Source organism: Oncorhynchus tshawytscha, linkage group LG17 (assembly GCF_018296145.1).
Source record: "Oncorhynchus tshawytscha isolate Ot180627B linkage group LG17, Otsh_v2.0, whole genome shotgun sequence".
Lineage (NCBI taxonomy): Eukaryota > Metazoa > Chordata > Actinopteri > Salmoniformes > Salmonidae > Oncorhynchus > Oncorhynchus tshawytscha.
Genome location: NC_056445.1, coordinates 19941799 through 19968179, shown reverse-complemented (window position 1 = coordinate 19968179; position 26381 = coordinate 19941799). Strand labels below are relative to the sequence as shown.

The following is a 26381-nucleotide window of genomic DNA, read 5'->3' as shown; positions in this document are numbered from 1 at the left end:
GTGGGGTAGAACCACATATGGTACAGTCGTGGCCAAAAGTTTTGAGAATGACAAAAGTATTAATTTCCACAAAGTTTGCTGCTTCACTGTCTTTAGATATTTTTGTCAGATGTTACTATGGAATACTGAAGTATAATTACAAGCATTTCATAAGTGTCAAAGGCTTTTATTAACAATTACATGACATTGACGTAAAGAGTCAATATTTGCAGCGTTGACCCTTCCTTCTCAAAACCTCTGCAATCTGCCCTGGCATGCTGTCAATTAACTTCTGTGCCACATCCTGACTGATGGCAGCCCATTCTAGCATAATCAATGCTTGGAGTTTGTCAGAATTTGTGGGTTTTTGTTTGTCCACCCGCCTTTTGAGGATTGACCCCAAGTTCTTAATGGGATTAAGGTCTGGGGAGTTTCCTGACCACGGACCAAAAATATAGATGTTTTGTTCCCCGAGCCACTTAGTTATCACCGTTGCCTTATGGCAAGGTGCTCCATCATGCTGGAAAAGGCATTGTTCATCACCAAACAGTTCCTGGATGGTTGGGAGAGGTTGCTCTCGGAGGATGTGTTGGTACCATTCTTTATTCATGGCTGTGTTCTTAGGCAAAATTGTGAGTGAGCCCACTCCCTTGGCTGAGAAGCAACCACACACATGAATGTCTCAGGATGCTTTACTGTTGGCATGACACAGGACTGATGTTAGCGCTCACCTTGTCTTCTCCGGACAAGCTTTTTTCCGGATGCCCCAAACAATTGGAAAGGGGATTCATCAGAGAAAATGACTTTTCCCCAGTTCTCAGCAGTCCAATCCCTGTACCTTTTGAAGAATATCAGTCTGTCCCTGATGTTTTTCCTGGAGAGAAGTGGATTCTTTGCTGCCCTTCTTGACACCAGTCCATCCTCCAAAAGTCTTCGACTCACTGTGGGTGCAGATGCACTCACACCTGCCTGCTGCCATTCCTGAGCAAGCTCTGTACTGGTGGTGCCCCAATCCCCCAGCTGAATCAACTTTGGCACTTGCTGGACTTTCTTGGGCGCCCTGAAGCCTTCTTCACAACAATTGAACCGCTCTCCTTGAAGTTCTTGATGATCCGATAAATGTTTGATGTAGGTGCAATCTTACTGACAGCAATATCCTTGCCTGTGAAGCCCTTTTTTGTGCAAAGCAATGATGACGGCACGTGTTTCCTTGCAGGTAACCATGGTTGACAGAAGAAGAACAATGATTCCACTTACCACCCTCCATTTGAAGCTTCCAGTCTGTTATTCAAACTCAATCAGCATGACAGAGTGATCTCCAGCCTTGTCCTCGTCAACACACACCTGTGTTAACGAGAAAATCATTGACATGATGTCAGCTGGTCCTTTTGTGGCAGGGCTGAAATGCAGTGGACATGTTTTTTGGGGATTCGGTTCATTTGCATGACAAAGAGGGACTTTGCAATTAATTGCAATTAATTTGATCACTCTTCATAACATTCTGGAGTATATGCAAATTGCTATCACACAAACTGAGGCAGCAGACTTTGTGAAAATTAATATTTGTGTCATTCTCAAAACCTTTGGCCACGACTGTACATTGTAAAGGGTCAAGCTAGAGCACTGTGTGAGAGCTAGTTCAATGCTTCCTTTGTATCAAGTGAAATATGATACATCTAATGCTCTGAGAGATAATAAGGACATACTTACAGTAATTCCATGTAGTCCTGTAAAGTACAGTAATATGTGTCCCATTATCACCTGCCTGTTATTACTGTAGGTAGTTATACCATATTCATCATATCTAAGTCAAGACCAGGTGACTCATTTCCTTACAGGTCTATCCCTAAGCTGTAGGAACTGCTCCAGCTCCACCTGCTGGTTCTTTTGTCTCCTCTATCAATCAGAGCTCCATTATCAGCCGTTCTCAGGTAGCTACTGGATGTGCATGCTTTTGCTCTACCCTGGACAAACACTTACCTGTTCCAGAGCATCCACTGGTTTGTGCAAAAGAATGCAAACAGAGAATTAAGACCATGCATATCTGAAACAACAACAATGACAAGCATTCCGCTACACAGCAATAGCATCTGCTAAATATGTGTATGTGACCAATAAAATTGATTTTTATGTAAGCCTAATACCAGTGAATATCAGCAGCTGATTTAATTACATGACCTACTTTTGTTATAATAATTAAATATGTTATCTGTTTTACCTGTGACTGTAACCTCCTTCATTCAAGTGGTGATTTTCAGGAAGAGATATAAACAAAAATATGTTCACATTCCTCCAGACTTAATGGAATCTCCCATGAGGATGTGTATGTAGTAAGTAAATGATAGAGTTGACAGGAAATTAATTGCTGGATCCACCCAGTTGCCAAGGTGATGGCCACAAGGAATTTATTGTTTCAGGAATGTGTTGTTTTTGCAGTGCTGCTGGCTATGTTGGATATATTGACAGTATCAATTATGCACTGTGACTGTTAAAACCACTAGAGAGAGACATTTAGCTTTACTCCAAGAGTGGCAGTCAGAATTGATTTCATGCCCAGCAAAGGTTAGTGGACTATACACTCCTGGGTGAAGGGAGTTTCTGGTTACTCCACCAACTGAGTAGAGCAGAGGCCAGGCCTTGTGGAATCCAGCTTTGACTACATCAGTATGTCCAAGGTCAATACTTTAAAAAATGTAAATTGTGAAATGCCTACTGTGTACATATGTTTGTCCTCTGTAGTTGTGTGCCTTTCTTTGCTGAAACCCATACTTTTTCAATAAATGTTAATAGAATACAACCACCAACTGTTTCCTTTTTGAGATTCAATTGGCACATAACGTAGTTGCCGTCTTAGAGCAAAAGCAATGGGCAAACTGTCGGTGGTTGTATTTGGATTTCAGCAAACAAAGAAAGGCATGCAACTGCAGAGGACAAGTGTAGGTACACTGTAGGTGTTCCACAATTGAAATGTTTTGAAGTATTGACCTTGGGCAAATCGATGTAGTCAGAGCTAGATCCCAGTCTGGTCTCTGCTCCACTCTGTTGGAGGAGTCATCAGAAACTTCCTTCACCATGGAGTTTAGTACTCTAAGCAAAGGTTATGCTCAACTGGCTGTTGGTTTATTTGTTTTTATTTTATTATTATTAACCTTTATTTAACAAGGCAAGTCAGTTAAGAACAAATTCTATTTACAATGACGGCATACCCCGGCCAAACACTCCCCTAACTCGGACGACGCTGGGTCGATTGTGCGCCGCCCTATGTGTCTCCCGATCACTGCCGGTTGTGATACGGCCCGGGATCAAACCAGGGTCTGTAGTGGCACCTCTAGCACTGAAATGCAGTGCCTTAGACTGCTGCGCCACTCAGGAGCCCAGTAGTATCTTCCCAGTGCATCTTTTCCTTTGATACAACTAGGATTTAATCCTGTGTCAATTTGCCTGTTGGCCACTGTTATTTTCAGAGTGCACCCAATTTCCATAACTTCCCAACTCTAAACTCATTGTAATGATTACTGAAGTGCCCTTAGACAGTCCATCAAATCAGCCTACAGCAGAATGCTCACCAAGCTAAGTTATGTTGCGTAGAGACCATCAGAACCTAAAATGATGAAATTATGTCCTACACCATCGTCGCTCAAAGATTGAGACAAGGAGCAACACTCATAATGTACAGCTGTTGTGTAAAAACCTGACAGACAATCTGTTAACAAACAGTTATCAGACAGCTTGGTGGAGCAACAAAATAATATTCATATCAGTACGATATGGTATTCAATCTGATTGATATTCATTAAGTAAAACACATAAGATAACTCACACCCATATAGATGTTATTTGTATCATGTATAATGGTCAGTTTTCTATTAGTTATTTTATTCCCTCCAAAATGAAAACCAATTGTATTAAAATCAAAAAGTAATTTGACCTACACAGGGTTGAAATTGGATTGAATAGCAAACACAATAGAGTGGTCTGTGATTGGCCTTGGTTGGCGCATGCGCGGTGGGAAGTTGGGAATTCGCCATGCAGCTCTATCCGTAGGTGTTTGCGTACGGCTCGAGAGAGCCCTGAAAAGTGAACTTTTGGAGTAGCGTTAAAGTCGCCGGTCAAGGAGTCGACGTCTGTGAAGTTATTCCTTTTAGAACTGGGTAAGTGTTTTTTTTTTTTGTATTTCAGTCATCACGGACCAGTTTTTTTTGTACTTTGACTTTTTTGACTTTTTTTTGACTTTTTTTACTTCAATTGTATGGTTTACATTTAGTCTGCGCCATTGGGTTATTTATGGCCAATAACAGTAGTATTTCTATTAAACTGAAAAACAGTTGAAAATATTTGACACCAACTTTCTTGGAAAGTTATTTTCTCATTGAGTTAGGATACTGCTGTCCACAGCTATCAGTACGTTAATCAGTTGATGAGACTGCGAAAACGTTGGCAAGTACAGGAAACAATGAATGGGCAACAGTTTGATACATTGAATACATTTTCACCTTTACCACAACTCTTGATTATGGTTGCAGTGTAGCAATGAGCAATAACATCACTAATATTAAAAAGTGTTGCATGCAACTGAAGCTTTTACATAATGGTCAGTGGTGTAAAGTACTTAAGTAAAAATACTTGAAAGTAGCGTTGCCACTTAAGTTATGTGGGGTATCTGTACTTTACTATTTCTATTTTTGACAACTTTTTTACTTCACCACATTCCTAAAGAAAATTATACTTTTTACTTCATATGTTTTCACTGACACCCAAAAGTACTCGTTACATTTTGAATGCTTAGCAGGACAGTAAAATGGTCAAATTCACACATTTATCAAGAGAACATTCCCGGTCATCTCTATTATCGTTTAATTACGATAACCATAAGGAATCCTGAGTATGGTGTCATTACGAGGGTACTCATCATGTGAATGTGCTTGATGCTGACTTTTTGACTGTAGCAATCACACTATGAAAAGTTTTTTTCAAGAAAATGTCAGTATTATGTGCAGAATAGTTTTGTTGACATTTTTAATTTCCTCATGCAGTATGTCCTGTCAGTTTGACCCTCCGGCAGAGTTGAGTCAGTTCCAGCAGAGGTGAAGTTCATTGATATAGTGTGGGTTGGTCCTAGTTTGTTGTGAAGAGCAGAGAGCAAAGTATTTTAGCCTACAGCTCCTTCATCCAGTGTTCGACTGAGTTATTTGACAGACCCAGCTATCCTAGCTATTGTAAATGAATAGATGTCTAGCATCTAGCTTAAAAAAAACCTTCAGCTGCACCCATTCTACCAGATTTTGTCCTGAGGCCGTTCTCCACTATTCCGACCTACTTTCCCCACACGTTGACATCCCATCTGTACTTCTGGAGGACGACTCCTGCGGTGGCGTATTCTGAGTGGTGGGACAGCTCCTAGGCACAACTCTTGGTCAAACACAGAATGTTGAGAAACAGTTTGGGCCATTGCTGGGGTAGACCTGATCCTTGTACTTGACATTTTAACGTGAAGACTTTGTTTCGTTTATTGCATTTGTTGTTGAATTCTTATACACATATTTGCATTTACAGTAGCCTAAGGAATTCCTGATGGCAATAATGTGCTTTCTGTTCCCACGAAACCTCGGACAAGTTGAACACTTGCTCCTTGTAAAAAGGTCAGCGTAGAGCCCTGAGTAGTAGCTGGGAAAACGGCAGTGTGACTGAAAGTAAGACCTTTCTCACGCATGTGACAGGAAGGACTTCCTAACTGGACAAGGCAAAGGTCATCCTGAGTGCAGGGATGCTTTGACCAGCTACCTTGTTCACTTTATAGCCTAGCCTAACTTCAGAGATGATTGTCTCTGTCTTATTTGTGTTCAGCCATGCCAAGCTTTCAGGCCCTGCTTCAAAATTCATATTCAGTCTACCGTGGCAGATAGTCAAACATCTGTGCATCACAACTACAGCTAATGATGACTAGCCCCAGGACATACATAGGAAATCCATAATTAAACTGACATTCAGTTTCAGCGTGGCTATTAGTTGTGATGGGGTGTTTTTTTATTGCTCTGTTCAGAATTGCAGTGTGTTGAATAATAACACCAGTCTGTTTGGAAGGGGTCTTTGAGGCCTATAAGTCACCACAACTAAGGGAACAATAAGGCCAGTCAGACATGTAGTAAGATGTCCAACACAGCATTTTCTCCCTGTACTCTGCCCTGCCTGTGACCTTGCCTAGTTGCCCCCCAAGTGTGTTTTTGTCTGTAATTTAGTTGGGACATGTGTAAAACGTCCATACCTTGTGTTCTCTATCCCTTGCTTTCCATGTGACTCTGTGCAGGACAAAGAGCTGTTTGTGTGCCATGTCTACGGCCACCACGACCACAGGGGTGAAGTCCCAGCCTACTATTACTACTGCAACCTGACCTCATGTAGTTGTATGTTTTTGTTTTGCTTTACATCCTGGCACTGAAGACTGAAAGCGCCTGATGTTGTGTATTTAGGTGCTGTATGACCAAACCAACATCCAGTACTACTTTTAAGACATTCATCATTTGTATGACGGAATCATTGTGCTATATGGGGGTATTTCAATTCTCTACCCTACACTGAGCCCCCTGTTAAACAACAGCTCACCAGCTGAAGGGGAGACAATTGCATACGCCAGTTTAGTTCTGAAGCACAGCTGGAACTCTATAGCCTCGTAGCTATTAGAATGTGTGTGTGTGTACGAGTGCTCGAGTGTGTGTGAGGCTCGTCAATGGGCCAGGCAGTGTGTTTTTCTTTTCGTATGAGTCGCCCCTCCCCCTCCATATCTCTACTGGTTGTCAAACTATGTAAATAAACCAAAATAACAGCTACCCAATGATTTCAAAGGCAAACCTGAGACAAATGGGTTAGCCTTCGCTTACAATGCACACATTCAATAATGAGGCCTTACTAGGAAAGCGTTCACGTAGAGAACCTTCTCCCCAAAGAGATTGAAATGTCTTATTTTCTAGTGGTAGACCTTAGTTTTGTCTGAGGACTTGGAAAGCTTTGATGCTTTGAAAAAGAAGCGACCTGCTGGTTGTTCAGAGGAGTTTACACACAATACCCAGTGTAGTGGATTGGTTGTTATCTGTGAGTAAGTGAGATTATATTAGGGGAAACTCCATGGTAACAGAATTACGCTGACAGTCACATGTTTCACTTTAAAATGTATACCAAACAAAAAGCAATATCTCAATTGACATGGTTTGGGATGAGTTGAACCGCAGCGTGAAGGAAAAGCAGGCAACAAGTGCTCATCATATGTGGGAAATCCTTCAAGACTTTTGAAAAGCATTCCAGGTGAAACTGGTTGATAGAATGCCAGGAGTGTACAAAGGTGTCATCAAAGAAAAGGGTGGCTACTTCGAAGAATCTCAAATAGGCAAATCAATATATATTTTCTAACACTTTTTTTCCTTCATAGTTTTGATAGCTCCACTATTATTCTACAATGTACATTTAAACCTTGAATGAGTAGGTGTGTCCAAACTTTTGAGAGAGAGAGAAAATCATTCTGGAGGAGGTTTGAAGGAATCCAGGGGAGGGTGTTACAGAGTGCTGGTCATACAGGTCACAGAGATGCTGGTGTTGGTTACTGAACTGACACATACTGAGCACTGAACTGCTCTGGAATGAAAGTTTCAATGCCTTACCCACAGTAGAACTGCCTGTAGCCTTGAGCCGACGAGTTGCCATTACTGGCAGACAGTACTTTACAAGGCTGAATAGATTGTGGTTTTAAAACTTGTTTGGGTGAATCTGCCAGCCACTGATTGTTATAACAGCAATGGAAAACTCTTTCTTCTTCACCATAGAGTGGTACTTTACTGGTTCAGTGAGTCATTGTGAGAAGATGGGCTATGTGGTGTTAATTCCCACTACCCGTTTTAGTAAAGACACGCATTACAATTGTACTTGTTTTTCCATTTTGTCCATTGTACTCTACTTTCAAAAGGTTTGCTTCAGTTGATTTCAATTAGGTCCAGATTTTAATATTAGATAAAGGCCATGTTCTCAGCTATTAAATGTAAACTGCCCCTTTTTAGAACCAACTTATTTGGTTTTAAACAGCCTTTGTGGCATCGGTATGAGTCAGGAACATCAATTCTAGTGTTGAAATTGACTACAGGATAATTTTGGTCAGTAAGTCAACTCAGTTTTGTACGAGACTTTGTACGTTAGTTTTTCATGACTTACTAGGGGGTTGGGTATGGATTGCAATCATCATGCCCAGTGCCCACTAACACTAGAGAAGCAGCTGTACTGATTGCGCTCCATCAGCTGCCCACGCTCTATCCAATCATAGCAACCAGAACCTCCAGACAGTGAGACAGACCTGCCCATTACACAGTGCCTCAGACTGGTTTACATAAGACCACACATTATGTTGAAATAACTTTTGGCCCTAGGCCCTTTATGGAGTGGCCACTTGCTGATGTGTTTGGTGTCAATCATTTGAGTCTGCCACTTTTTTGGGGCAGAATTGAAACTAACAGAGCACTCTTGATATATTGTATTATCAATATTCCAAAACCAATTGGCGAGCATCTTGTATTGCCGTGCGATCTGTTTTGTAACATGATTCCTTATGAAACACTGCCAGCCACTCACATTCTGGTAATAGATGTTGAGAAAGGTGTAAAAAAAAGAAAACGGCACCGGAGCGCACATCTTGCCAGTGACTTAATAAGCTGAATGTGGCTCACTGTACCTGCTAGCTACTACCTGTTATGTAGCGTCATTGACAAACACAGAGTTGAAACTTAGCTAGCGAGTGATTTTGGGCACTGATAAAGCTTGTGCTTTAGGGCGATTCCATGGTAACAGAATCAAGCTTTGACATACATTTTAAATTAAAGAAACAAACGAAAACCATTGATTTCAAAGTTTAACAAACCATACAACTCTATGCACAAGGACTACTTTTAACAACTTCTACAGAAAAATTTACAAAAATACATTTAGTGGAGGAACTGTGCAGATGCAAATAGTCTGGGTAGCCATTTGATTAGCTGTTCAGGAGTCTTATGGCTTGGGGGTAGAAGCTGTTTAGAAGCCTCTTGGACCTGGACTTTGTACTCCAGTATCGCTTGCCGTGCGGTAGCCGAGAACATTCCATGACTAGGGTGGCTGGAGTCCTCTGACACTGCCTGGTATAGAGGTCCTGGATGGCAGGAAGCTTGGCCCTGGTGATGTACTGGGCCATACAGGATCAGCGTGGCGGATGTGTTGTTACCTGCCTTTACCACCTGGGGGCGGCCCGTTAGGAAGTCCAGGATCCAGTTGCAGAGGGAGGTGTTTAGTCCCAGGGTCCTTAGCTTATTGATGAGCTTTGAGGGCACTGGTGTTGACCGCTGAGCTGTAGTCAATGAATAGCATTCTCACATAGGTGTTCCTTTTGTCCAGGTGGGAAAGGGAAGTGTGGAGTGCAATAGAGATTGCATCATCTGTGGATCTGTTGGTGCGGTATGCAAATTGGAGTGAGTCTAGGGTTTCTGGGATGATGGTGTTGATGTGAGCCATGACCAGCCTTTCAAAGCATTTCATGGCTACAGATGTGAGTGCTACTGGTTGGTAGTCATTTAGGCAGGTTACCTTAGTCTTCTTGGGCACAGGGACTATGGTGGTCTGCTTGAAACATGTTGGTATTACAGACTCAGACAGGGAGAGGTTGAAAATGTCAGTGAAGACACTTGCCAGTTGGTCAGCGCATGCTCGGAGTCCTGTTAATCCATCTGGCCCAGCGGTCTTGTGAATGTTGATCTGTTTAAAGGTCTTACTCACATCGGCTGTGGAGAGAGTGATTACACTGTTGTCTGGCACAGCTGATGCCCTAATGCATGTTTCAGTGTTGCTTGCCTCGAAGCGAACATATAAGTTATCTTGCTCATCTGGTAGGTTTGTGTCACTGGGCGGCTCTCGGCTGTGCTTCCCTTTGTAGTAGTCTAATAGTTTGCAAACCCTGCCACATCCGACGAGCGTCGGAGCCGGTGTAGTACGATTCGATCTCAGTCCTGTATTGACACTTTGCCTGTTTGATGGTTCGTCGGAGGGCATAGCAGGACTTCTTATAAGCTTCCGGGTTGCTTGTAATCCATGGTTTCTGGTTGGGGTATGTATGTACAGTCACTATGGGGACGATGTCCTCGATGCGCTTATTGATAAAGCCAGTGACTGATGTAGTGTACTCCTCAATGCCACCAGAAGAGTCCCGGAACATGTTCCAGTCTGTGCTAGCAAACAAGTCCTGTAGTTTAGCATCTGCTTCATCTGACCACTTTTTTATAGACCAAGTCACTGGTTCTTCCTGCTTTAATTTTTGCTTGTAAGCAGGAATCAGGAGGATAGAGTTATAGTCAGATTTGCCAAATGGAGGGTGAGGGAGAGTTTTGTACGTGTCTGTGTGTGGAGAAAAGGTGGTCTAGAATAATCCCCCCCCCCCTGGTTGCACATTTAACATGCTGATAGAAATGAGGTAAGTTTCCCTGCATTAAAGTCCCCTGCCACTAGGAGCGTCGTCTCTGGATGAGCGTTTTCCTGTTTGCTTATGGCGGAATACAGCTCATTGAGTGCAGTTTTAGTGCCAGCCTCGGGCTGTGGCGGTATGTAAACCCTAACGAAAAAATGCAGATGACAACTCTCTAGGTAGATAATGTGGTCTACAGCTTATATGAGATACTCTATCTTTGGCGAGCAAAACCCTTACATATCGTGCACCAGCTATTGCTTACAAATATGCATAGGCCCCCGCCTGGTGTCTTACCAGAGGCTGCTGTTCTGTCCTGTCGATAGTGTATAACCTGCCAGCTGTATGTTCTTAATGTCGTTGTTCAGCCATGACTTGGTGAAACAAAAGATATTTGTTTAATAATGTCCCATTGGTAGAATATATGTGCTTTCAGTTTGTTCCATTTATTTTCCAGCGATTTGAATGTTAGCTAGCAGAATGGAAGCCAAGGGGAGTGTATCCACTTTTCGTCTGATCCTCACATGGCATCCTTATCTCTTTCTGCGAAACCTACATTTCCTTTTCCAGCGAATCACGGGGATCTGGGCCTGGTCGGGTGTCCATAGTATATCCCTCGCATCTGACTCATTGCAAAAGGGTTTTCTATTGATCAATTAGCTTTTTTAAATGATAAACTTGGATTAGCTAACACAATGTGCCATTGGAACACAGGAGTGATGGTTGCTGATAATGGGCCCCTGTACGCCAATGTACATATTCCCAAAAAATCTGCCGTTTCCTGCTACAATAGTAATTACAACATTAACAATGTCTACACTGTATTTCTGATAAATTGGATGCTATTTTAATGGACAAAAAATATGCTTTTCTTTCAAAAACGAGGACATTTCTAAGTGACCCCAAACTTTTGAACGGTAGTGTACGTTATATAGGTATGCACATCGGCGTTAAACTAGACATTGGGCCGATGCCGGCATTTTTAGCTAATATTGTCCGATTCCAATATGTCGGAAATGCATAATTATGGAAATTAATTTCATGTTTCACAGGTTTGGACAGGAGCTCAGTTACAGTAGAGTAGAATATGGTAGAGTACAGCTCAATACAATATACTACTATACTGTACTATCCAAACTTGTGAAACAAATGTCTATGATGGGTTCAGATTTGGTCCGGTCCATCTGTGGACGTTAACATCAAGGCCAGGGTGGACTGACCGAATATTAACTATTTTTCGACGTCCGGTGTCGGTCGGTGCTCAGTGGGTGAGGATGCCTGGTTAAAGTAAATGGAAGGAGTGGGAGCTCATTAGGTAGGTGTCATAGGTAGGTGTCATAGGTAGGTGTCATAGGGCGGCGCACAATTGGCTCAGTGTCGTCCTGGTTAGGGTTTGACGGAGACTGAGAGATTATCCAGACTGACTGTTTTAACTCTCTTAGTTTGACCACCAGTCAACAGAAAGACAAAACAGTTATGAGCTGAACATAACAGTATGCCAATAGAAGGACAGTAGCAGGTGACCCAACCTTGGTTTGTGACTTATAATTTCTCATTGTAGCCAATTCAGTTGCAATAATTCCTTAGATTGTTTTGCGTAATTGCGATAACAATTTAGTTACGGAATTACGAGTTTTAGTCACTTAATGATTTTACTGATATCAATTTTAATTAACTAATTGGAAGGTCTAACATTTACCTGTTACTTCTGTGAACTCATTATCCTCCCTCGTGAGGGGGAGAGATTTGAAAATATCTAAGTTTAAATTATTTTTTAAATTAAGGAATTGCAAGGCACAATATTTCTTAGATGTGGAGGTAAAAAATGTATCAAACTAAATATGTGTTGATATTAGTTGGTAGGGGACTTTACGTCAACATTATTGTGTTTTGATGTATTTCTGATACCTTTTTAATTATTTTTTTCTGGTAGATGTTTTCTAAGACCATGTTTCCATCTGTTAATCCAGAAATCAAATACTTTACTTTTGCCAAATTTAAGATGGAAAATGTTTATGCCTTCATTTCACAAAAATATAGACTCTTCGCTTTCATTTGACACACAATTTGACATGCACCTATGAACTTCAGGTGTTGGTGCTCATGGGTCCGTTTCAATGGACATTTATAGGGTAGTTTGACAGCTTGCAGATGAGGACGTTGTAGACCTGTTCTAAGAAATCAGTCCTGAGGACATAGCCAGACTTTCCTCACTTGATACACTGTATGCAATGCACTGACTAGTTTTTAATGCAACCTTTTTACTTGAGAAATACTGCACCAAACACCTTAGTTAGATTTCAAATTGCTAAGGTGCACAAACACCTTAATGACAGATTTCTTGATTTATCTTAGCCACTTGGTTAAAATAGTCAGAGTCACTATGTTGTTGCTACGGTGACTCATGAGGGACAAACAGTACCTGTCAGGGTACAATATGTGAATATAGCACACCCACAAGACAACTCTGGTTTGCCCATTTAATGTATTTACATCACATGTTAACTGTTATGGTCACCCCCTATTAACTATCAGTCATGTGAGACTGGAATAATACTCATATTCTGATCCAGAATGTACCATTTAATTTACTGTGACCTCAAGCTGTGAGAGAAGCAGAAGGGGTAAAAGAGGATGAAAGTTAAAGAAGTTATATATCTTGGCAAATTTACTGATCTTTAATCTTTGGTAGAAACTTTTGTACAAACTCCTCTGTCTCGAAGGATTCGACCACCTGAATTATGTCACAGTAACTTAAGTTTGCCTGCTTTAGTTCCTTACCTCTGCCCATTCTTTATGCTCCTTGTTAGTTTCATTTTACTATCCCAGAGAGGGAACGTTCATGTTTGGATTCTTAAACTGCTGTTTCAGTTAGAAACACAACCACGTTTTGGGTTTCCCTCTTGGGGTGTGAGACAGACGGCTGACCAAATAAAGCTGCCTCCCTCCCTAGAGTGAGATGGCCCTCCATCAGAAGGAAATGCCTTGGGAGGAAAAAGCAATGGTACTAAAGGCGTCACCATGTTTCAGTTTGGCTGGCGCCTAGCAATACTCGGCTAACCGAATGAGTGTGCTCGCGTACTCTCTTATAAGAAAGAGCGGCAATAGTGTCCATTTTGAGATGCTGTAGCCAGTATACACTTCCTCCAAAATAATCAGCATTAATGTAAGATAACTCAAGAAATGTGTCATTAGTTTTGAAGTTTTTCCCGACGAGATCTTAGTTGTGTAATTTTACATCTAACTAAGATGTTTGGTGCATTACATTTCAGCCGAAAAAGTCAGCAAATAATTAATCTTGACGATAACGCCGTTCAGATTAATTCAGTTGGAATGTACAATGAACATTGATTCTGCTTTATGTGGCTTTTTGAAGGTTGTGAACCATCCAAGACAATTATGTGGGCATCTTTATAAAATGGGAATTGTTTTCTACTGGATAACGTTTCTGTTTGCGCTACTCCCTTTTCAGTTGCACTTCCATCGCTGGCACAATGAATCATTGTTTGAGTAGTGCAGCTGTATAGCAAGGTGAATGTGAGCCTATTTTGGAGGGAGTATTACCCATGTAGCCCATGATGGAAGTGAGTGACCGGACACAATGCCCTCAGTGTTGAATGTGCAGGCTCCCTCTCCCTGCCTCTAATAAAGATCAATGAGGCTATAAGAGGCCCCCCCCCTCCAACACTGAGTTATGCTGCCCTTCTGCCCTGGACAAGGAGAGCGCTCTCATTACCCTCCAATTCAATTGACTTTGCGTCGTGATGATTTCATATCCTCTTAGGCTATTTTACATTTCTCATTCAGATTGTACATTTATTTTTGTGATTTCAATATGTAATATAACGTTAGGCCTACCATGAAAGTGAAGTTATCTGGTCCATTTAAGTGAATGAGCTGCATGTGACATCCTGAGGTCAGGAGGCTGGGAGTGATGCTTTGTTATGGAAGCTTGGATTTCCAGTCAAGCCAACACGCTGTGGGGAGTGATCCCTGGTAGAATGGCTCCATTATTCCAGATAAGAACCAACTCTCAATCCCCATGACTGGTCTCAGCGAATCTTTGCTGGGGTGAGAAATCACTGTTATGGTTTTGCCTCTGAGAGCTTCTCTTTGTTTTTGACTCTCATGTTGTGGTTACTTATAGTTCACTTCACTCGCAATGCCATGGTCCTAGATTCCTTTCTGGTTTTGATTCCAGTGGCACTGATCAATTGTTTTTACCTAGACAGTCAATATCAACTAAGAACATTGGCCTACATTGGAAATCTCCATATGCCAATGATGGGTAACAGCCTGGCAGTTTACAATCACCTTATCCTCTCTTTTCATTAGGTGGCCCAGTTGCCCCACACCTGCTCCATGGAAACACCCAATAGGCCCCAAACTATTTCCAAGTAAACACACAGTCATAGGCTTGAGTCTTGACCCCATTATTAAAGTTAATTGCTGAGGTCTGTCCTAAATGCGGTCATCAATGGGGAAGTTGTGAGGCACAAAAATGCCCAACAACTTCAGGCCACTAGATTTACAGTATAGGAGAATGCATGTATGGTAGGAGTAAAGCTGTTGACTCTGAGGTAGGAGGCTAGGACACTAGGACACATTTTTTTCAGCCAGTGCATCGGGGGAGAAATACAACAGTTAAAATGTCATCATACAACCATGAATATTCATGATGGATAATATATTCTTTAGAAACCTTTTCAATTTGATGTATTTAAAAAAAAAAAATGTTTAATGGGGAATATGATTTCATATTCATTCAAATGTACCAGGGACACCATAATGCCCCCAAACAAAAAAATACCAGACAATTGGGCTTCAATTTCCTGTTTAGCGAGCTTATCAAACAGATGGAGACTATCCTTTTCCACAGTTCCTCTGCCATGCATTGTAATTACACTTGATCACACAAGACATGGGAATTCACTAATGTCCCATTCACATGGAGGGAGAAAAACCTACATCTTATTTGCAGTTTCATTCTACAACTAACTGTAGGCTAGAACATTATCCTTACTACCAGGAAGTGGCTTACAAATTAAGGTGCATAGAAACGCCTTTTATCAAATATTACTGTAATTACCACTAAAGTTGTCAAATCTGCTAGTGTTGTAATGTAGGGGGTCCTGACTCTTGGGTGGTCTCTGTCCACTTTAGTTCTGTCTGTGTGTAATGTGTAGACTTGAACTTCACAGGGGGTTAATGTAATTTACTGCTCAAGTTTTAAAAGCCTTTGAAATGCCATACATTTTCAGACTGATGTTTTTACACGCACATCGTCTAACTTGTACTGTACTCTAGTCTTCTGGGCAATGGCTGTAGTCTTCTGGGCAATGGCTGTAGTCTTCTGGGCAATGGCTGTAGTCTTCTGGGCAATGGCTGTAGTCTTCTGGGCAATGGCTGTTGAGGCGACATTGGTCTTTTTCTTGACACTTCTGTTTTCTTTCAGATTCACAGTGGGGGGTGTGAAGATGATGTCCGATGCCAGCGAGATGTTGGCAGCCGCCTTGGAGCAAATGGATGGGATCATAGCAGGTAACGTGCAAAACTCACTCACATTCTGAACTGTGAGGCTGATCCCCCCTCAAATATGTACATAGTTTTAATAGCCTCTTAAATAAGCCCCTGATATCAATCCTCAGGACTAGGGTTCCCATGCTGCTGCTCTTAGGATGTGGCTGTGGTACTGGTCTGGGATGTTTCCCAGTGCAGTCCTCCAATATGAGAAAGCAAGACGTTCCATTGTTTCAGCAGTGATGGAAACCAATTATTCTTCAAGGCCTACTGCTAGTATGATTTACAGGCATTGCATGCCTCATCCATGGCCTGAAGGGAGGGTGGCACGCCCATGGGGATGTAAGTCCTATGTCTTCCATCTGTATTGTATTTTACAGTTCTGTATTTATTGTAGTGGTCATGTATGTGGCTCAGAACATAAGAGCATGGCACTAGCAACCCGAGTTGTGGGTTTCGATTCCTGCTTGGGTCACATACCAAATATGTGGACTGTAGTCACTTTTGATAAAAGTTTCTGCTATGTAAATGGAATACTACGGTATTACAGTACTGTATTGGCCAATGCATTTTTGTAGAGCAGTGTGGCCCCAGCAAATACATTTTGGATACAGGTTTACTGTATAAGGGATGTGTTTCTTGTTTTGGACTTTCTGAAATATTTGCATATTGGTATTGTATTACTGCACTGTAGGAGCTAGAAATACAAGCATTTCACTGCACCTGCTGTAACACCTGCTAATCTGTGTACGCAAACAATAAGCTTTAATTTGTTACATACATTCTGTAGTTGACAAACCATGTAAAATCTATAGCTTTACCAAACTTTAAATTGTCATCAATTAAGGACAGTCAGATTAAGTAATTATAACATGTATTTTAAGCAAATAGAAGAGAATCATATCAAAAGTAATGTGAACATTGCATTGTGAAATAGCTTTATATGAACATGGGTTCCCTAGTGGTGCAGTGGTCTAAGGCACTGCATGAGGCATCACTACAGACACCCTGGTTTGAATCCAGGCTGTATCACAACCGGCTGTGATTGGGAGTCCTTGTAGGGCGGCGCACAATTGTCCCAGCGTCGTTCGGCTGATGTAGGCCGTCATTGTAAATAAGAATTTGTTCTTAACTGACGTGCCTAGTTAAATAAAAACAAACATGAATTGCAATATGAAACATGTATTTTTAGATGAAACACAAGTGTCTATGATCTTGTGTCTTGTACTTAGTCAATTGCAAATGTACTTTTTTTGAAACTGCCTTTTTGATTTCTGTTTTGAGTGTTGAACTAAGAGTTGTGAATGTACCACGTTCTGAATGACAATTGCACCAAAGCAATAAAAAAAATGGTACAAGTCAGACACCAGAGGGAGGTTTTGGAACTATAATTTTTGGAATGGTAGATGAGCAGATGAGACAGCTTTATGAGCCCAGGCTTTTCCACTGACTTGTGTGTAATTTATGTAATTTATAGAATTGACCTTTCCAAGAGGGATGGCTGATCACGTGACATCCTCTAGCCCCTGTTACCACAGAAACCACAGCATTCACACTCTCCCTGGCTGCCTTGTAGGGAAGACTTGTTTATTTATTTATCCCAATATTTATGTTTCTCTTCTACATTTCTGTGAAGGTTGACCTTTTGGAGCCGGGTGACAGATGCTGTCGAGCAGATTATAGTACATGCTGGAAACATGGCTTTTCCAAGTCCAACAAATAAGCTTCCGCTCAGGCCTCTTGCACCCAACATTTTTTTGGAATCGATATGTAATCTGTTTTTCTTTGCTTTTAAAATGTGTGGTATGTGACTTTCAGGACACTTTCAGAAATACACATCTGTAGCGCATCACATGGGTCAATGACATCCCACCTGGTGATACTGCCTTTCATCCTCCTCGTTGAAGGGAATTAGGAGAGGATGGGAGAGGCTCAAACGTCTAATCACAGGGCTAAAACTATAGATGTACCAGTCAAAAGTGTGGACACACCTACTCATTCAAGGGTTTTTCTTTATTTTTACTATTTTCCACATTGTAGAATAATAGTGAAGAGATCAAAACTATTAAATAACACCTATAGAATCAGTAACCAAAAAAGTGTTAAACAAATCATGTTATATTTTAGATTCTTCAAAGTAGCCACCTTTTTGCCTTGATGACAGCTTTGCACACTCTTGGCATTCTCACAACCAGCTTCATCTGGATTGCTTTTCCAACAGTCTTGAAGGTGTTCCCACATATGCTGGGCACTTGTTGGCTGCTTTTCCTTCACTCTGCGGTCCAACTCATCCCAAACCATCTCAATTGGGTTGAGTTCTGGTGATTGTTGAGGCCAGCTCATCTGATGCAGCACCCCATCACTATCCTTGGTCAAATAGCCCTTCCACAGCCTGGAAGTGTGATGGGTCATTATCCTGTTGAAAACAAATGATAGTCCCACTAAGTGCAAAACAGATGGGATGGCGTATCGCTGCAGAATGCTGTGGGAGCCATGCTGGTTAAGTGTGCCTTGAATTCTAAATAAATCACAGATGGTATCACCAGCAAAGCACCATCACACCACCACCTCCATGCTTCATGGTGGGAACCACACATGCAGAGATCATCCGTTAACCTAGTCTGGTCTCACAAAGACGCAGCGTTTGGATCCAAGAATCTCACATTTGGACTCATCAGATTTCCACCGGTATAAGGACCATTGCTCGTGTTTATTGGCCCAAACATTTCTCTTTTTATTGGTGTCCTTTAGTAATGGTTTCTTTGCAGCAATTCGACCATGAAGACCTGATTCACACTGTCTCCTCTGAACAGTTGATGTTGAGATGTGTCTGTTACTTGAACTCTGTGAAGCATTTATTTGGGCTGCAATTTCTCAGGCTGGTAACTCTAATGAACTTATCCTCTAAGAAACTTTTGACATTTTCCAGATTGACTGACCTTCATGTCTTTAAGTAATGATGGACTGTCATTTTCTCTTTGCTTATTTGAGCTGTTCTTGCCATAATATGGACTTGGTCTTTTGCCAAATAGGGCCATCTTCTTGTCACAACACAACTAATTGGCTCAAATGCATTTGGAAGGAATTTGTGGAATTTCTTTAACTTGTAACAAGGCACACCTGTTAATTGAAATGCATTACAGGTGACTACCTCATGAAGCTGGTTGAGAGAATGTCAAAAGTGTGCAAAGCTGTCAAGGCAAAGGGAGGCTATTTGAAGAATTTCATGGTTACTACATGATTCCATATATGTCATTTCATAGTTTTGATGTCTTCATTATTATTCTACAATATAAAGAAAACTCCTTGAATGAGTAGGTGTGTCCAAACTTTGGACTGGTACGGTATATCTATGCTTCTAACTTCCTTATTTGTTCCTAACCACTCCTCTCCTAACCTTGGCCCCAACAGGCTCCAAGGCCATGGGCTACTCCAATGGGCTGTTTGACTGCCAGTCGCCCACCTCTCCCTTCCTGGGAAGCCTGCGGGCGCTGCACCTGCTGGAGGACCTGCGGGCGGCACTGGAGATGATGGACCAGGATGAGCGGGAGGGCCTCCGCTGCCAGGTCCCTGACACCACCGCCGACGGCCTAGTGGAGTGGCTGCAGCAGGGTCAGTTGGTAGGTAACTCCCCCAGTTCTCTTACTGTTGCAAATGCAAACACTGTTAATGTTGGTCTGTATTTTTACTATTGTTAAAGACATGCTCTGGAACTAAGTATTTGTTAAACCTGTTAAATGTGTATTTCATACATGCAGAATTACTGTCTTAGCTCAATCGGCCATGAAATCCCTGTCTTGAAAGCAACTGTTTTTCGGGAAGGAGTGCTGCTCTATATTCCCATCATTTGCCCCGTCATGGGCCAGCCTCCTAGCAATTCCAGTTCTAGACAATTAGCTTCAACCCCTTGCCATTTGAGTGGCAGCTAGTTAGATACACACACACACACACAGCAGAGAGAGAGCAATGATGTGGTACATAAACTTTTGGCTCGTGAGCGTTACTTTCAGAACTATTGGCTAAAAGGGATACAGAAGCACCAGAGAATCTCTTTAATGCCTGAGATATTCAGAAGTTGAGTGTAATCATGGAAAATGTATTGCTGATGAGTATTCCACACATGAAGATCAAAGTACTTTTATTTAGACTAGATTCCTTTTATGTGATTGCATGGGCAGTGGTCTGCTTTGTGTCTTCTTACCTGTTATTTATATCCTGATTCCTTTGATTGTATGGCTATTGTGTGATGACATGCCTTGTGAGTGACGAAGTGTCTCTGGAGCGGTGTCTGAAATGGTTTCCATCCTCTTCACTGGAGATGACTCGCAGTGCGGCCCAGTTTTCCTCCCCCTCAAGCCCTTTCTTTCTCTGTGTGAAATATGAGAAGAGGAGTTTTTAGTTTTTGATTCAATTTCCACTTTAGTCACACACAAACACTTGCATGTGAGAACCCTATCGACCTTCACGTGGCTCTCAAATAACATGCATTTCGCGTGTGTCCCGTCCGCCCCCTCCCCCCAGGGAAAAATCATGTGATGTTTTTCAATGTAGGGATGCTCTGACACCTGAATGCTGTATGCTGGCCTTTGAGATGGAGCGGTACCTCTTCCATATGACTGGAGGCTGCTCTATTCCTAGGGTCAGGAGTCTTTCCTGGTATGGTGATAGGGCAAAGTGTTATTCCTGACCATATTTATGGCCTCTCTAAGCCCTTGGCGATCAGCCGTCTGATGGCTTTGGTTGTTTGTGATTTCAGACCAACGGAAATGGCTCCGCCGTGATCTACCAGGATCGACTGTCACGGGTGGAGAGCGATAAGGAGTGTCTCGTCCTCCAGGTGTGTGTCACGAGGCCATGAACAAGCAGAGACCAGCTTTAACAAATAGGAAATACCACCCCATATTGAGAAAATGTGTACATTAGCAAATACATTGTACATGCAAACCGTACATTAGCAAGGGTGCTCTGTTTAAAGTGTATTTGATAGGTAGCTGTTGAATTCAGTAGTTTTTACCTATTCATGGTGTGAGTGAAAGACCTGCATCACCGAGCATGCTCTTAGATCACTAACCCCTACCCTGAAAACAACACGCAGATGACATGTGGCATATTATTGAGTGACGACTGTCCCCAGGTGAGTGTTCTCTCAGACCAGGTGGAGGTGCAGGGGGAGAAGATCAGGGATCTGGACATGTGTCTGGAGGAGCACAGAGAGAAACTTGACGCCACTGAAGAAACGCTGCAGCAGGTGAGGCCCCAGCAGGGTTGCAGTGTATTATGGTTATTAGCAGGATGTTCTGTCTTATTATGAGACAGAACCTTGGGCTCAAGGTATTGGTCAGCCTTTTGATCCAAATGATCTTTCTGAATGAACACTGTTTAATACACTTCGCTCCTACTGGTCTGTGACTGAATCTATGACTGTGTGTCCTGTGCAGGAGTTCTTGACCAGGTCCACCCTGGAGACCCAGAAGCTGGAGCTGATGACCGAGGTGTCTAGTCTGAAACTGAAGCTGACCACTGTGTCGAGAGATCGCAGGGATAGTGAGGTACACGGATGCATTATGGGAATAGACTCACCCTCACAGAGATATCATGTCTTTGGTAGATATTTGGAGTATCATTCTACGGCAGGCAGACGTCTTATAATAGTAGGATGTGAGTTTATATGAATCTTGGCAGTCACCCAAACGTTTAATAGTTCACACTGAGACCATGCAGAGGTCCGTCTCCGTTGGATGGAGTGGGCCCTGATCCGTCATGCAGATCCTGGCCCGGGTGGATTGGCTGGCAGGGAGTGCCAAAACACCCCCTTGGTCCAGCAGCTGTTTCCTCTCATAAAATAATGAATCTCCCTTCCAGAGAAACTGGGAGTCTGACAGTCAGGGATTCCATATACCTAATCCATGAGCACTGAGCAGGCCTGGGCTGGAGGAATCAGGATATTGGATCCTGAGTGTGGGTTTCCCGACACTACTATAACCTTTAGGGAGCGGTGTGTGGAAAAGCAATATCTTCCATATATGTTTAATGTTGGGCTTTGTTCGGCTGTAAATCACACACCCCTGAGTCTGATCCATTTCTTCTTTCCTACCCACGGTGCTCTGCGGTTTTTACTCTTGTCTAAATGTATGCGTTGTGAATCATGTAGCACATTCTTGTTTAATGACGATGCATATTTCCTGAGTGCTCCATCTATACAGTAATTGCTCCAAGGTACAGGAGTATGTATTATCCATGACATAAAAGCAGTTGTAATGGTAATTGACCATGACGCTTCCTTCCAAATCAAGAATCTGTCTCCGTGTTGGCGTGGGCTTCTCTGTGTCTCGCTCTCTAAATAATCTTTGGTGCCTCATTGGGGATTTTTCACTCCACAAAAACATCCCCAACATTTGCTCCAAAACTCTCAGCTGACTCCCCTTGGGCTTGTGGGTAATGTAGTCTTTTACCTCCCCAGGGGTTGTACCAGGAAGTCAATGACCTGCGGTTCAGGGTGACCGATATGGAGAATGAAAGACTGCAGTGTGAGAAGAAACTTAAATCCACCAAAGTGAGTAGCATGGTTAAGAATCTGTCTGCAATATGAAGGCCTTAGGTCAGTCCGTTCAAATTAGATTGTGCATGACATATGGTCCACAGATTAAGTTTGACTCACTCTACACTTTTTCTACATCATGTAGGTACTGAATCTATCGTTCCCTTGTGTGTTGGTTATATATCACTGCTTTCACTCTTAATACCACCTTCCTTCAGGGTTTTATACCCTTTGTCTCCTCTCTCCTCATCTCTCACTAACGTGCTAACCTGTGCAGCCCTAGGAATGGAACATGGGCAGGTTGAAGTTCACTGGAGGTGTGGTGCAGAAGTTAACAGAGTGCTCTGCTTTTCCCTGTCTGTCCCTACAGGCCTCTCAACCTTCCCTCTGTCCATTGACCCTATCCGCTTTTCCAACTTTCACCACACTTCCACTTTGACTAAGTTCTCCTACCAGCTAAGTATAAGTTGCAGATTTCTTAACACACTAGTTTTTCTTCACTTCCTACCTTGATCCACTTAATTGTATGTTAACTGTACATTGATGCTAAAATGTCTTAAACCTTTGGCTAAGTAAGCTAAACTAATGGGTGGAGCTGAACGGTCATGGATGACCTGCTGGGGATGAACATCCCAATGGAGCTGTTCTTTCTCAGTGGAATGTGAAAGAAACTGACATGTTTACAGTGTTGGTTGTATGGTTCTCTGGTTAAGACACCAGTCCTCTGGTAGAATGTATCCTCACTCTAACCTTATTCTGGGTCATACTGCCCTGCATCACAGTTGGCATCAGACTGGGTTTTTACTTTCAGTTTGGTCAAACTCTGTCTAGCTGGGTTCTTATCTAGATCTTGGCCTGTATTCATAAAGCGTCTCTTACAAAGAGTGCTTCTCTAGTGGGATTTTTACATGTTCGATAAAAATGAATGGACAGGGGATCTGATCCTAGATCAACACTCCTAAGGGGTACACTACAACGCAGGTTCATTGGGTTAGCCTGCTGACTTTAATAAACAACCAGAAATAACTACTGATTTTCTGGTTCATTAAGAAAGCTAAACTTAGGTGTTTTTGGTTGTTGAGTCAATTAGGCCATGCCCATTTTCAAGTTTATCTCTCTAAAAAATGTAATTTATGAATATTTAGGCAAGTTAGCTCATTGATCCTGCTTTGTAGTCGACCCCTCTACTCTGAGACACTTTATGAATATGGGCCTAGATATGTATCTGTAGTTTAATGAGCTCAGAATCGTCCCGAACATGATCTTCTCCCATTCAGGAGGAACTGCAGACTCTTCAGAGGCAGCTGGAGGAGCTGAGGAGGCTAAGAGACCAGGCTACACAGGGAGTGCTGACCCCAGACAGAACAGATGGAGAGAAAGGTGGGAGTACAGTTACTAGACATGTGGGAGGGAGGGGAACCTCACTTCACCCTCATACACACGAGGAGCCATAATATTTCAATAGGCTTAACTTGCACCTTGACAGATTTACGGCAACAAGTTTCAAACATTCCTTTTCCTAATTCGTCTGCAGTTATTTCTGCCCTTAAGTCCCCGTAAGTAATGATGGATACCATCAAGACATGGCCTGAGCATTGGGCTTTCCCCCTGAAATACAATGTTCAAAGCATCCTGTCTCACTCTCACACAGATGGGGAAGAAAGGGAGATGTTGTACTTTCCACCTTACTATCGTCTTATCTGTCTTCAGGGCTCATACCAAGCGTGTTTAGACATGATCTCTGACTCTTTCAACCCACAGCTGAGGCTCTTATCACCCATTTACCAAAGGGGTATGCAATTTATGTAGATTGCAATGTATTCACTTTAAGAATTTATTGTCCTTGAACCTGCCCCATATACTCCATATACTCCTGTAGCTTAAGTGGACTTGACTTGCATGTTGTTCTTTATAGACTCCACCAGTGTGGGTAGACAGCAGTAGACACCAGACAATGTGTCTGTCTGTCTGATCCCCGTGGGGCACGCTTGTTGTTTTCCAGATGTGGACGTGCTGAGGATGAAGAGGGCCATGGATTCCCTGATGTCAGCTAGCAATGACAAGGTACTGGAGCTCCTGTTTACACTGTTTCATAAAGGCTGCTGTAGTTGACGCATGGGAATCTCAATGGCTTTTCTACCATCCTTCACCCACAGGACCGGAGGATCGAGGAGCTTCAGGAGTCTATCACACGGTACAAGAAGGTCCAGGACTTGATGAAAGGTGAAACTATGTTAAAGGGGTGTGAAACTAGTAATGAATTGTTTTATCGGTATCGTTGCAATAGTCCATTCATTTCTATTTATTGGACTAGATCAATCACATGTTTGATAGTGTAGAATAATGGACTTGATAATTTTGTGTAACAATTATAACTGTTCCCCCTCCAGACACACTGAATGAAGACAATTATGATGACATCCAGGATGACAGATTCCCCTCCATTCAGGTCGCCATGGAGGCAGACCAGGTCACACTGGCGGTTGGGGAGGAGACAGGAAGGAGCTGTGACGAGGTAACAACCTCCCCTGTCATAACAATGTATCACACACAGGATGGACCCGAGACTAGACTTCCTTACCACAACGTAATGTGAGGGTCAACAGGCTTGGGGTATTGGTTTAGCTGGACAGCAACTACCTAACCATTTGAAACTGTCAACTGTGCTTTGCGACATTGACGACACATGAATTTAGTGACGTTGACTCTTGTATTCCTCTCTCATCCCCTCCTCCCAGATTCCATCTATTGGAGTGTTTTCAGAGCTGGTGCAGGAGAGCCTGATACAGAAACCAGACACAGACAGGTGAGGTTTGCTTTTCTCTGGACAAACTACACTCCCATGGACTATTTGCACATTGGGTCACTGTTTTAGTTTGTCTGTATATTCATCATCTCTAGGTCTAGACTGTCGATTAACTTTCCTTTCTCTTTGCAGTCCACCAGAAGTCCCACCACATTCAGCAGGTAGCCTGGGCCACATAAACAGCAACACAGAGCAGGTAAGACTGTCCCCTCTCTCCTGGGGTGATGGTGAATAGTGGGTTAACTGGAAAGACCTTGACTTGCTGCCATCATGGAGTTTATATACAGTACCAGCCAAAAGTTTGGGTACACGTACTCATTCAAGGGTTTTTCTATATTTTTACTGTTTTCTACACTATGCGCAAACCAGATGGGATGGCGTATTGCTGCAGAATGCTGCGGTAGCCATGCTGGTTAAGTGTGCCTTGATTTCTAAATGAATCACTGACAGTGTCACCAGCAAAGCACCATCACACCACCTCTTCCATGCTTCACTGTGGGAATCACACATGTGGAGATCATCCGTTCACCTACCGTGCATCTTACAAAGACACAGCGGTTGGATGCCAAAATCTCAAATTTGGACTCATCAAAGGACAGATATCCACCAGTCTAAGGTCCATTGCTTATGTTTCTTGGCCCATGCAAGTCTCTTCTTATTATTGGTGTCCTTAGGTAGTGGTTTCTTGGCAGCAATTTGACCGTGAGGGCCCGATTTCACTCTGTTTTCTCCTCTGAACAGTTGAGGTTGAGATGTCTGTTATTTGAACTCTGCGAAGCTTTTATTTGGGCAGCAATTTCCGAGGCTGGTAACTCTAATGAACTTATCCTCTGAAGCAGAGGTAACTCTGGGTTTTCCTTTCCTGTGGAGGTCCTCATGAGAGCCATTTTCATAGCACTTGATGGTTTTTGCAAATTGACTGACCTTCATGCCTTAAAGTAATGATGGATTGTCGTTTCTCTTTGCTTTTTTTGAGCTGTTCTTGCCATAATTTGGACTTGGTCTTTTGCCAAATAGGGCTATCTATATACCACCCCTACCTTGTCAATCAATCAATCAAATGTATTTATAAAGCC

At 42.4% G+C, this 26381-nt stretch overlaps 1 protein-coding gene across 2 annotated transcripts in view; it reads left to right on the top strand.

The window, feature by feature from the left end:
• The first annotated feature begins 3981 nt into the window (after positions 1–3981).
• Positions 3982–26381, top strand: part of LOC112217039 (liprin-beta-1) — a 31181-nt gene continuing 8781 nt past the window's right edge. For both annotated transcript variants that reach the window (XM_024377276.2, XM_024377274.2), the window contains exons 1-13: positions 3982–4130; positions 15897–15982; positions 19373–19581; positions 20718–20798; positions 21096–21209; positions 21400–21510; positions 22422–22514; positions 23777–23879; positions 24502–24563; positions 24656–24722; positions 24890–25014; positions 25238–25305; positions 25438–25501. In XM_024377276.2, coding sequence (XP_024233044.2) covers positions 15919–15982; positions 19373–19581; positions 20718–20798; positions 21096–21209; positions 21400–21510; positions 22422–22514; positions 23777–23879; positions 24502–24563; positions 24656–24722; positions 24890–25014; positions 25238–25305; positions 25438–25501 — 1161 coding nt within the window. In that variant the 5' untranslated portion in view covers positions 3982–4130; positions 15897–15918. The remainder of the gene's footprint in view (positions 4131–15896; positions 15983–19372; positions 19582–20717; positions 20799–21095; positions 21210–21399; positions 21511–22421; positions 22515–23776; positions 23880–24501; positions 24564–24655; positions 24723–24889; positions 25015–25237; positions 25306–25437; positions 25502–26381) is intronic.